At 39.6% G+C, this 12,442-nt stretch overlaps 1 protein-coding gene across 2 annotated transcripts; it reads left to right on the forward strand.

Annotated features, from left to right (window-relative positions):
• Positions 1 to 300: 300 nt before the first annotated feature.
• On the forward strand, positions 301 to 12,081 carry LOC117428416 (NADPH oxidase 5-like). Of its 2 annotated transcripts, none has more exons than XM_058999254.1 (17): positions 301 to 438; positions 2,122 to 2,361; positions 3,529 to 3,679; positions 4,319 to 4,529; positions 4,681 to 4,918; positions 6,177 to 6,330; positions 6,747 to 6,922; positions 7,364 to 7,546; positions 7,969 to 8,101; positions 8,196 to 8,338; positions 8,499 to 8,657; positions 9,293 to 9,337; positions 9,427 to 9,551; positions 9,804 to 9,888; positions 10,490 to 10,589; positions 10,857 to 11,023; positions 11,332 to 12,081. In XM_058999254.1, exons 2-17 carry the CDS (start codon positions 2,242 to 2,244, stop codon positions 11,461 to 11,463), a joined length of 2,322 nt encoding a protein of 773 aa, XP_058855237.1. In that variant the 5' UTR covers positions 301 to 438; positions 2,122 to 2,241; the 3' UTR covers positions 11,464 to 12,081. The 2 variants fall into 2 exon arrangements, with proteins under 2 accessions (XP_058855237.1, XP_058855238.1); XM_058999255.1 differs by having other exon boundaries at positions 302 to 438; positions 8,499 to 8,648.
• The last annotated feature ends 361 nt before the right edge of the window (positions 12,082 to 12,442 follow it).

A 12,442-nucleotide genomic window follows, 5' to 3' on the forward strand; every position in this document is an offset into this window, starting at 1 on the left:
AGGTAATTCCCACTTTTGTAAATGCAATACTTAGACGTGTTCAATGTATGCAATATATGTGTTCAACCCTTTGGCTTTACTTTCATGTGCTAGTCTATAAATGCACAGTTGGTTAAAGATAAGTTTTCATATCATAGGCCTTAGCAGTGTACAGGCATCCTTTTCCATTTTGGTAGGTGTTCCTAAAAAAAAAATAGTTAAATCTGCAAAAAAAAAAATATTGCAGTGACAGAGTCATTTGTACATTGAAAAAGAAAGCATGAAATAAAAGGTGATGATTGTAATCCCTTTTTAACAAGCCAGGTGGGAACATTGATTATTCATCTTGTATTTGTGAGGCCAGGAAGGTAGAAACTCAGCAAGCAAAGCCAGTTTCAGCTGGAAAAAGAGAGATCTTGTAGGAACAAAAAAGGAATACGTACCCAACCGAAGCCTCAGGTAATTTCATGTTTTATTTACTCTGTTAAACAGAAACTGAGGCCAGTCATGACTGATGACGAAGGACCAGTAGAGTACGTCTTTAAACATGGTTTGCATGAGAAAGTTAAGTTTACAAATTACATTCTGCTAATAAAATGCTGTTTGACAAATGACTGGTGGGGTTCAGTTTTATGCATGTGCAAATATAATCACATTGGTTTTGATTGATTGTTGATTAATAATGTGTACAATATTATTTCTGGCATTCTAGTTTACAATATGAAAATAATTCACTGGGAAACATTGAGAATATTCTTTACCAATGTCTTATCCCCACTTTAGAAGACACAACAGGGCACATTTTTAAAGTATTTACCTTAGTCTGTAATTTATTAATTTTTTTTGAAGGAAAAAAAATGTTAATGATTCAAAATGAGAAACTAACAAAAAAAAAATTAACATTATGTTCTTTTCTTCAATTGTATTCAAGCTAGTAGCAAAATCTAACTACTGCTTATTTAGCCAGACAGAGTCACATACAAACCCGCAAATACATTGTATTTAGTTGACAAGCGGAGGACATGTATTTAAGCATTTAATTAACTGAGTTAATTAGTGACATTAAATTATTTTACATCATAGGTTCTGGTTTCTGGTCCTGACATCCCCATGGCAACATCAGACCAATGTAATCACAGTTCATGGCATCTAAAGAAGATGTCTTCTTAGGAGGATGTTTAAAAAGCTTTGTGATAATAAAAGATCCCACATGTGTTTCTGATGGTTGCAAATTCAAATATATATATATATATATAGCAATCTCAGCGTGATGAGAAGCTTTTTATATTGGATACAGCAGGCCTATTGTGAAGGTTGTCAGTGCTAACATGTGATGAGTGGACAAATACAGATGGCAGGTCTGAATGTAGGTCTGGATTCACCACTGCTTGCAAATAAATGCTTTACAAATGTATTACATCCCATAAATCTGGATTAAAAATAACAATTTAGCAGTGGATATTTCATACCACAGTATTTCAAAACAGAAAGAAGTATGCAATATGAATAAGTAGTAAAAATTACAAAATAATAATAATAATAATAATAATAATAATAATAATAATAATAATAATAATAATAAAACATTTGAAGAAACCAGGAAATGAATAAGAATGATAAAACACAAAATAACATAAAAAAGAGTGACAGTGTTTTGAATGATGGATTTATTTAAAGAGCGATGTTATTTAGATCTGCCGCTGTTTAGATCATTAAAATAGACCCTTATGAACTCAGAAGCCATGTAGTTAGCGGCTGGGATAGGTTATTATTATTGTTTGGGGTTGTATTATTGTGTCCATTAATAAACAGGTTGACAGTGAGGGTCTGCGCAGTGCATTGTTCAGAACAACTAGATTGTTAAAGGGCTATTGATTATTACTGTTATTAGTTTATTTAGCAGACGCCTTTATCCAAGGCGACTTACAGAGACTAGGGTGTGTGAACTATGCATCAGCTGCAGAGTCACTCACAACAACGTCTCACCCGCAAGACAGAGCACAAGGAGGTTAAGTGACTTGCTTAGGATTTGAACCATGGACCTCTTGGTTACAAGCCCCTTTTCTTTAACCACTGGACCACACAGCCTCCTGATCTCCAGGAAATGCAAATAAACAGCCCATTTATTTTTTATTGTAACAGAGCTGAGGGGTGTGTGTGTCTGTCTGCGTTGAAGCTGGGACCCTGCTCTCTACAAGCTTGCTGATTCTGGATAACTGAAGCTAGCTGTGCCTGTGATTCTGTGTCAATACCTCCAGCACAATGAGTGTGGATGAAGATGCCAGGTGGCTGGAGTGGGTCACTAAGCAGTTTGAAAGCATTGCTGGAGAGGATAAAGAAATCGACCTGGAGGAATTCAAAACAGCACTTAAAGTGAAAGAGGCAAGTTGTAACTTACTTAATCTCCATTCATCTTGTTCAGTAACAATATCTTTGCAGAAAAAAATAATAATAAACATGCATAGAATCAGCTTGTCATTTGCGTCAGTGTTTGTCCTTCAGTGTGTGTGTGAATAGCAGTGCACTGCTGACTATTCGAAATAACAAAGAGGGGACTGTTCTGTTAATTAATTGCTAACAACTGCTCGTGATAAATGAAAGCAAAACATTTAGACAGCTGTTTAGTTAGCTGTTGCATTCAGTTGGATAGCCAAAAAACCTTACCCTTAGTCTTTTGCACTTTAACTGGAATAATTGTTAAGGGTCGGAGGATTTTTTTATGGGGGTAGCATGGTACCACTGATAATGATTCCAGCCATTTTTATTGGGAGGATCTCATTTGTATAGTCACTTTTACCTATAGACGGGACCTGTGTGGTCTTTAAAGCATGTATATTTTCAATGTTTGTATTGGTCCATTAAAAGGTATCAGCTTCAACATAGTTTCTTTTTTTACATCTCTGGATCAATAATGCCAACACATTTTATCTTTCAGTATATGAACTGAACAGGAGGAATAAAGTATAATACTCATCCATACCTATAATATGCAGTACTAAAAGAAACTTAGTAAAGTTCCTTGACGAACCTTTCGACAAGAGGTTGTTCTTGGTGTTGTGTTTTACATTGTGTTGTCTTTCTGCAGTCCTTCTTTGCAGAGAGGTTTTTTGCGTTGTGTTTTACATTGTGTTGCCTTTCTGCAGTCCTTCTTTGCAGAGAGGTTTTTTACGTTGTGTTTTACATTGTGTTGTCTTTCTGCAGTCCTTCTTTGCAGAGAGGTTTTTTGCGTTGTGTTTTACATTGTGTTGTCTTTCTGCAGTCCTTCTTTGCAGAGAGGTTTTTTACGTTGTGTTTTACATTGTGTTGTCTTTCTGCAGTCCTTCTTTGCAGAGAGGTTTTTTGCGTTGTGTTTTACATTGTGTTGTCTTTCTGCAGTCCTTCTTTGCAGAGAGGTTTTTTGTGTTGTGTTTTACATTGTGTTGTCTTTCTGCAGTCCTTCTTTGCAGAGAGGTTTTTTGCGTTGTGTTTTACATTGTGTTGTCTTTCTGCAGTCCTTCTTTGCAGAGAGGTTTTTTGCGTTGTGTTTTACATTGTGTTGTCTTTCTGCAGTCCTTCTTTGCAGAGAGGTTTTTTGCGTTGTTCGATTCAGATGGGAGTGGGTCGATCAGTCTGGATGAGTTACTAAAGGCCCTGAACCTTCTTATCCACGGAAATGAAACAGACAAACTGAGATTCCTCTTCCAGGTCTACGATGTAGACGGTAAGGGTCTTCAAGCTTTAGGGCACGATGAAGGAGTTCATTTTAAAGACACAATACACCAAATGCAATCTGCACCGTTATTTGGGATAATGCAGACTGAAATTAACCTTCCAAGTTGTTTGTTACTGTCTCTATAGAATACTACATATGGGTTCAGTGTGGGTATTGCAGCACCCTGAACATCTTCGCTCTATTCTCTATATACTAACTGCAGTAAGCCCTCGGTCACTGCCTTTCAGTGTTTGAAAGGGGAATATTCCTTTAATTACTGCAGATTGCTGGAGCAGGGTCTTTTATTGCAGAGTTGTCTTTCTAGTTGTTTTGGATGCCATTGAAACAAAAGACTCATTGTAAATGCAATGTCAAATACTGTATGTTAAAGGAACACTTGCATTATTTCTAGTGCCCTCTGGTGGCCAGTGAGTGATAATTGTAAAGGTTGTATACGGGCCCAGTTCGTTTGCAGCTGTTAAAATGCATCTTTGGAATGAAACAAGAGCAAATGTGAAGCATTCTTTATTTGGATTGAGTTAACAGATCATCAATACTATGTGAACTGAACTGAAATAAATATGGTTCCTTGAAAGAATGTAGCTGTTCACGTCCACTTTCATGGTAGTGTTGTTAATGTTACTTTAGGCAGTGGCTCGATCGACCCGGATGAGCTGCGCACTGTTCTGAAGTCATGCCTGAGGGAGAGTGCGATCTCTCTACCTGAGGAGAAACTTGACGATCTGACGCTCGCACTCTTTGAGTCTGCTGACAAAGATAACAGTGGCTCCATTACTTTTGAAGAGCTGAAAGAAGAACTAGAGAACTTCCCTGAGGTCATGGAAAACCTGACGATAAGGTAAGGCTGATGGAGTGTTTAAATGCGTCTGTCCTTCAGCTGTGCTGGTGCCGTGTAATATCCCCTTTTGAGAGCGGTGGATGGGGTCTTAAATGAGTTCATGAGGTGTTATTACCCTTTCCCTTGATGGTTTGAATGGTTCTTTACACAGTGCTGCTAACTGGTTGAAGCCCCCTGACAGCCAGAAGAAGAGAAGACACACGCCCCGATACCTGACCCGGGCGTACTGGCACAACAACTGCCGCAAGCTGCTCTTCATGGGCTGCTACGTCTGCTTGAACATCTTGCTGTTCACCTTCGCAGCACTCAAACACACCACCGCCGGGTTCTGGGTCATGGTGGCAAAGGGCTGCGGACAGTGCCTCAACTTCAACTGCACTTTTATCGTCGTGAGTGATTAGACCATTCCTTATCGAGACAGTGGGCTCTATTCTAATGATCTAAACTGTGTCAGGTCTTAATACTGCCGGCCGGAAATGTATGAACCTGATTGTGACCCCATTCCATTATGTTTTGTATTGTTAATTGAGGCAGTGCAGAAGCCCTGCTGCTGTAAATAGTGTGTTTGTGGGAATATAAGGTTGCCAGCAATCACAGATATGGCCATTCGCAGGTGTGGCCAATTGAGTGAATGGGGAATGGCGAATGGGGAATGGGGAATGCCCAGCCTGACAGCAGTGTTTGGATACAGTATGTTTTTTTTTTTTTAATCTTTATTTTGGCCCTCGTGCCAGTTTGTTTGTTCCTGTGTTTGTTTTTGTGTTAATAAATGTGTTCGTGAACTGCAGCTTCTGTTTCTGGGTCTCTTTCCTGCCGGTAACAGCCTGGGTCGTGACGCTACCCTGTCACATGAATATTAACGTTAATAGAGTCTGTATATCACCCCAGCAGGATTAATATAGTCTATCCACCACTGTTTAGATCAGTAAACCCCAGCTATATTACCAAATATACCATTAGGAATATAGCTGGAAGGGTTGTTTTCCACATTACTGTCTTTAAATTTATTGTGCAGTCATGAGTTCATTCCTAATGGCCAGGTGCACCATTCTTTCATGTACTGCTAAAACTGTGCAATACTAAAATTCAACTAAAGTGTACAATAATTAACACAAGTCAAGCATTATATTTAAACAAACAAGCAGTACATTCATTTATTATTATTATTAGTATTTATTTCTTAGCAGATGCCCTTATCCAGGGTAGACAGTTGTTACAAAATATCACAATGCAAAGTGTCACATTGCAAAATATCACCTTACACAATATCACATTACGAAATATTACATTACAGATAAGAGCGGTTATGAATTACAGTAAAATCAGTAGAAAGATCAAATTCAAATAACAGCAACATAAAGAATACAGCAGATAATTACATTTAAGAGTGAATTCGACTAAGAGCAGTAAACTTGTAAAAATGTCTGCTTATAAGAGTAAATTCCAATAAGAGCACGTTGTAAGTTCTATAAATACTAAAAAATGTTTGTGGCATTATTTATTTTGTAACCTTCCTTTGGCACAATGGTAATTCTCATCCCCTTTTGATTTCTGCACTGCCCTGCTGTAGTGCACTGAGTGATTCCCTGATTACTGCCCATGCATGGCACAGCTTGTAATGATGGCATTGCCCTGCTGTTTGCACAGATCCTCATGTTGCGGAGATGCCTGACTTGGTTGAGAGCTACGTGGGTTGTGAGAGTTTTCCCCTTGGACCAGTATGTGATTCTGCACCAGCTGGTGGGCTATGTTATGTTTGGGCTGACAGTTGTGCACACAGGAGCTCATATCATTAATTTTGGTAAGGAAACTTCAGTCAATGTAATATACTTCTGTATTATTTTTTCTCCATTCCTCTACAGAAAGTTCAACAACAATCAGAAAACATAAGATACAATTAAGGGTTAATGGCATTGCTGTGTTGCGTTACAAGATTATAATGTTACGGCCGAGTCAATAAAGACTGAGATCAGAGGTTGAGTGCATTAATTGAGCAAGGGAGTTCCATTATTACTGTAGCGGTTACTATGGTGATTCTACATCCAGCCAAAAAGTTTACAGTAAATAACAAATTCATATTACTTAAAGCTTTCTTCAAATGTATTCAATAGGAAATAGTTGGCTCATATTTAATGTCTAATGTACAAGTCTGTTTTTATTTAGCTGTTGTTGTTGTTGTTTGTTTTGTTTTAAACAATGCTCCCCTTTCCTATGAAGTGCTCTTGACTCAGACTGCGAACAGCTACCATCTGTGGGAGTACCTGTTTACAACAAGGCCTGGGATAGGCTGGGTTTATGGCACTGCCTCCATCACTGGATTCATCCTGCAGTTTCTCATCTGTATGATGCTAATCTGTTCCAGCACGTTCGTCCGCAGGAGTGGACACTTTGAGGCGAGTTTGAATACATCAGCTGGGCTAATCAAATAAATACATTATAAAAATTGCCAAAGCACTGCAAAGCGCAGTAATATATAAAGCATGAAAGCATGTGAAACCATGGCAAGGCACAGGCAGGCATGATAAATCAATGGGATCTATGGAAAAGCATGGTAAAATAAACAAAACACAACATGGCTAACCAAGCGGTACTGTAAATGCTTAGTGTAAGCATGCAAGAGCACAGATAAACTGTGACACTACTGTGCAAATGTAGTGTAAACTTTTAAAAGGGTGGCCAGAACTCGGAACTAGTTTTATCCACTGCATGAGTTAACCTGTCCTGCTCTCTCTCTCTCCATCAGCTCACTACAGTGCTCAGTTAGTCTAAATGTACAGGATTGGGATGCTAGTGATGTTCTTCTGTATTCATGCTTTATGTATACTTTGCATTAGATTTTCTACTGGACCCATCTCTGCTATATTTGGGTGTGGGCACTGCTTGTTATCCACGGGCCGAGCTTCTGGAAGTGGTTTTGTGTCCCAGGGTTCGTGTTTCTGCTGGAGAAGATCGTGGGGATAGCTGTGTCACGCATGGGTGGCCTTTACATCGTGGAAGTCAACCTGCTGCCATCAAAGGTATGCCACACAATCAGCACTGTACCTGCGGTGATTCTATATTTCCGATTGACTTACAAATACACTCACATGAAGGAACAGAACAGGAATAGAACACCAGGCTCATATTTCTTGTGCATCCAGATTCAGAGCAGGTTCTCAGACACATATAAATATACATAGAAGCCTGCAGATCGGATGTCCTTTACCATGTACAATGTTCCTCATCAGTATTAATGTTGTTTTGAAATATTTGCATTTCCCTCCAATTAAAGTATAAAAACAAGCCAAGAACCAGAAGATTTGGAAATGGATTGCTAGTTCTAATAAGAGATGCATTTTGAAAATTATCATTTTTAACAGGGGGTCCTCGTATGCCTGGACATTGGATTCATAAAGCAGTTCAGAAAAGAAGGTTGATTCTTTCCCCTCTTATTTTTTAGGTGACCCATCTGGTAATTAGGAGACCGCTGTTTTTTAACTACAAACCCGGTGACTATGTTTATATAAACATTCCAGTTATAGCCAAGTATGAATGGCACCCTTTTACCATCAGCAGTGCCCCAGAACAACACGGTACAGTAAAAGTAGACTCCTTTACAGTGTGCAGAAAAAGACATTTCTTATGGTGCAGCTCACCTTATAAATACGTTGTTCATTTATTTAAAAGATTCTTTATGGCTTCATATTCGATCAATGGGCCAATGGACCAACAGACTATACGAGTACTTCAGACAGCCTGAGCCAATGAGCAACGAGCCCAAGAGATTAACCACCAATCTGAGAAACAGGCAACATCAAAAATGCACTCAGGTTAGTGCTGACTTTTTCAAACCCATACCCTCGTTCACACTCAAATGCCAGCAGACTGAAAGCTACTACTGTTTAATAAAGATTTTACAGATCCCCTTGAAATATCTCGTGCCAGGTATTGTATTTGTTTTAATGTATTTATTTGTTGACTCCACAACAGGAACACCTTTTCAATTCGATTGGCTTCAATGGGGCAGTGGCGACCAATAAGGATGACACGATTGAGCTGACCTCCTACAAGCCCAGCAGGCTTCCTCAGAGCATGACTGCAGAGAGCATCATTCAGACAGAGCAGGGGGAGGGTGCTCAGGTGAGAGAGGTGGGGAGTGCAGAGCAGGGGGAGGGTGCTCAGGTGAGAGAGGTGGGGAGTGCAGAGCAGGGGGAGGGTGCTCAGGTGAGAGAGGTGGGGAGTGCTGAGCAGGGGGAGGGTGCTCAGGTGAGAGAGATGGGGGTGCAGAGCAGGGGGAGGGTGCTCAGGTGAGAGAGATGGGGGTGCAGAGCAGGGGGAGGGTGCTCAGGTGAGAGAGATGGGGGTGCAGAGCAGGGGGAGGGTGCTCAGGTGAGAGAGATGGGGGTGCAGAGCAGGGGGAGGGTGCTCAGGTGAGAGAGATGGGGGTGCAGAGCAGGGGGAGGGTGCTCAGGTGAGAGAGATGGGGGTGCAGAGCAGCAGGAGGGTGCACATAGAATGTAAATTAAGCACATGCTGGGCTCATTGGAACATATTATGTTTTTGCAAAAAAAAGTGTTTCAAAACTAGTAATGAACGATTTAGTGATTTTGTACTTGTTTTGTAACATTAAGAGATTTGCTTTTTGAAACGGGCATTCTCAATTTTGATGCTTTCTCTGTGTTCCCCTTGTTCTTGTGTGTAACAGAATTATTATATAAAATGACTGAATCTTACAGACGCTGTTTGACAGCATTGATCTAAAATATATATTTTTTTCATCTTAGCTCTCGACCAAATTAAGTGAGAATCACAGATTCTGCAATATAAAGGTGAGATGATTGAATCCTCGTACATTGCGGTTATTGTAATTCTTGTTATCGTTATTGAATTTTTTTTGTGTGTTTGTTTTGCTGTCTAGTGTTATGTCGACGGCCCGTATGGGACTCCCACCAGACGCATCTTCACCTCTGAGCATGCTGTGCTTATTGGAGCTGGGATAGGCATTACCCCCTTTGCTTCAATCCTGCAAAGCATCATGTACAGGTAAGAGAACAGAATGCGTCCCTTTCATTCATTTACTGCGTACATACGTGGTGCCCAAAAGCTATTCAAACTCAGCTAATGCATTGGATGCAAAGAAGATGCTTGCTAATTGAAGACCACTTTTGTAAATCACTTTTGCCCCTTTGTTGTCATTTTCAGTTTTCGAGTTTGGTTTCAAAGTTTGTTTTTCAGGTGCGGTAAGATTAGAGAAACAGAGAAATCTCCCTGTTCACAATTCTGTGTCTTATTCAGGTATCGAATGAGAAAACAGAACTGCCCAAACTGTAACTATTCCTGGTGTGAGAATCTCAAGGACAATGAAATGAAGCTCAGAAAGGTAAGCTGACGTAAATCTGTTTATAAACTTGTATGCGAATGCAGAGAAGTTTCCTACCAACCGAAAAACAATCAATAAATTGAAATGCAGGTGAATCACATGCAACGCAATAATAAAACACAATGTAAAGACTGCCCTCATGTGGATGTTGTTGTATTACAATGTCTTCAGTTCAGGGAGTGGGATGGGGAAGGATGTATTGCTGCTGAATCATATTTGAATGTGTTTTGATAGAATAAAAAAAAAATCTTTAATGCAGGAAAGATTTCTGTGTAACGCAGTTTCACGAATCTCAAACTCGAGCTCATCAGAGCAGATTTAATTCTTTAAATGCTGTAGCTTAAAAAAATATCATTCACGCTAGCGAGGGGGTCAAGGGTTTATGGAAAACTAGCCAATATGTAATGCATACCTACTCAGGGATGGTAATAGGATTTCCATTGCAAAGCAGTTTGATCACGGTTTTGGTTAGTATGAGCTGAAATACACACACCTCAGCTACTCAGACTATTTAAGAGTTAGTTAAAACTGGAAAGCAGTCTCCTATCACCACTGCTTTCCGATTGCTCCAAATTATACTGGCTTGTATGATCGTTTCTAGGTTGACTTCATCTGGATTAACCGGGATCAGAAATCATTCGAGTGGTTTGTGAGTTTGCTGACCAAATTGGAAATGGACCAAGCTGACGAGGAACCCGAAGGTTAGTGACAATCTCCTAAGAGATCCTGGGAACAGAGCAGTTCAGCTGGGTTGGAGGTCGACCAAAAACACTGGCAGGAATATTGTAGAGTTTGTCTCATTGATATCAACCCCGCCAATGGGCTTAGCTGACAGTAAAGCTTGCATTGACAGCATCGTTGAGGATTTAAAGGATAATATTTAACGAGGATGCGGTGGAGCCCTACAGCATCTTTGACTGTGTCTGCATTACTTGACTTGCTGTGTCTGCTGCTTGTTAACATGGCAGGTCGTTTCTTGGAGATGCACATGTACATGACGTCAGCGCTCTGTAAGAATGACATGAAGGCCATTGGCTTACAGATGGCTCTGGACCTGTTGGCAAAGAAAGAGAATCGAGACTCCATCACAGGACTGAGGACCAGAACCCAGCCGGGACGCCCAGACTGGAGCAAGGTAGGGGACCGGCAGAGACACTTCACCAAGCCGGGGGTGGGGGTAATCTGGCATGGGGTCCCTGATTCAGTAATCTACAGTATCTTCTGTGTTCAGCCACTTATTCCGTAATTCCAATGAACAATGAAATAGCCAGTGACCATATCTCCAAGTTCAGCACATGTGTGGCAGTTTGGCACTGGAGGAGGTCTAATAGGTGTAGAAGTATGTACAGAATTAAATCTACAAAGTGGGGGAGGAGGCAGGTGTCTGTCATAACAGCTGAAGAGTTTCTTGTTTTAAATCTGTGCTCTTTGTTTCCACACCAGGTTTTTCAGAAAGTTGCTGAGGAAAGGAAGGGGAAGGTTCACGTGTTTTTCTGTGGCTCTCCTGTTCTTGCAAAGATGATCAAGGCTCACTGCGAGCTAGCCGGCTTCAAATTCTACAAGGAAAATTTCTAAAAGCAGCCGTTCATCTCCGACATCACTCGCTGTGCGTGCAGCGGACACAGAACTCTATGAATTGTAGTGTTCATTCACCTTGCATATCACAAATGTGATTGATGAATGCACTGAGATGCTTTTGAAACATCTTTCACTAAAAGAAAGGAAGCAATAATGAATAGACTTACTGAATCCAACCTGCACCTCTGTTGCCTTATTAGAAGCATGATAATGAGCCCTGGCCTTCATGTTAGTTCCCTGTCCCTGTTTCTATAATCCTTGCTTTAATCTTTTAACCATTTAAATAATACATTCACTTTCTGACATGATTAGATTGGTATCTAGTAAAATGATTGTTATAATGTTAAAATCTACAGTACTAGTGCGTTTTGTGCGTATAATTTCTTACACAGTAGTAGTTTATTTATTGAAGTAATATATATATATAAATATAAATATATTCTGAAAATAAAAGATGTTGCAATAGTCATGTCACTAAAACATATTCAGCGTTTGTGAAGCGATGTGAATTAGAAGGACAGTTTTACCGTATATATGTATAAATGTATCCTGTTTTGTAGAGAAGAAATTACTTGATATTAGTACAATTAATAAACTATAATGCCTTTGTCATTGCTTTATCTTCATGGTGACACTTCATTTGCAGTGGCACAGTTTAATCCCATGAGGGTGCTCATGCCTTGCAGAATTCAAGCTAGAGGGAGCTTTTCAATTCCTAAAGAAGACAATAATAATCTGTAATAAGAAATTATCAGAATCTTTTTTTTTTTTTTTTTTTACAATTGTTTACATTTTGTCTAGCAACAATACATCAAACAATATGGGTAATATACTGTATGTGACCAAAATAGCTCTTATTTGTTTTGTTAAATCATTATTTTTAAATTATATTTATAAAGATCATCAGGTTTTGATTAGAAAAGCACCTAGGTCTTTGTTGTACTGATTACTGCAGTGGTGTCCTTGCTTTTATTGG

The sequence above is a fragment of the Acipenser ruthenus genome, chromosome 24, assembly GCF_902713425.1.
Source record: "Acipenser ruthenus chromosome 24, fAciRut3.2 maternal haplotype, whole genome shotgun sequence".
Taxonomy (NCBI): domain Eukaryota; kingdom Metazoa; phylum Chordata; class Actinopteri; order Acipenseriformes; family Acipenseridae; genus Acipenser; species Acipenser ruthenus.

Bases quoted from the DNA above. Each gene is read 5' to 3' on its own strand.
- LOC117428416 (XM_058999254.1), top strand. From the start codon at position 2,242: ATGAGTGTGGATGAAGATGCCAGGTGGCTGGAGTGGGTCACTAAGCAG. The intron at 6,923-7,363 runs GCGAGTTTGAAT...ACTTTGCATTAG, and splicing joins GCAGGAGTGGACACTTTGAG to ATTTTCTACTGGACCCATCT. The intron at 8,102-8,195 runs GTACAGTAAAAG...TTTATTTAAAAG, and splicing joins CAGTGCCCCAGAACAACACG to ATTCTTTATGGCTTCATATT.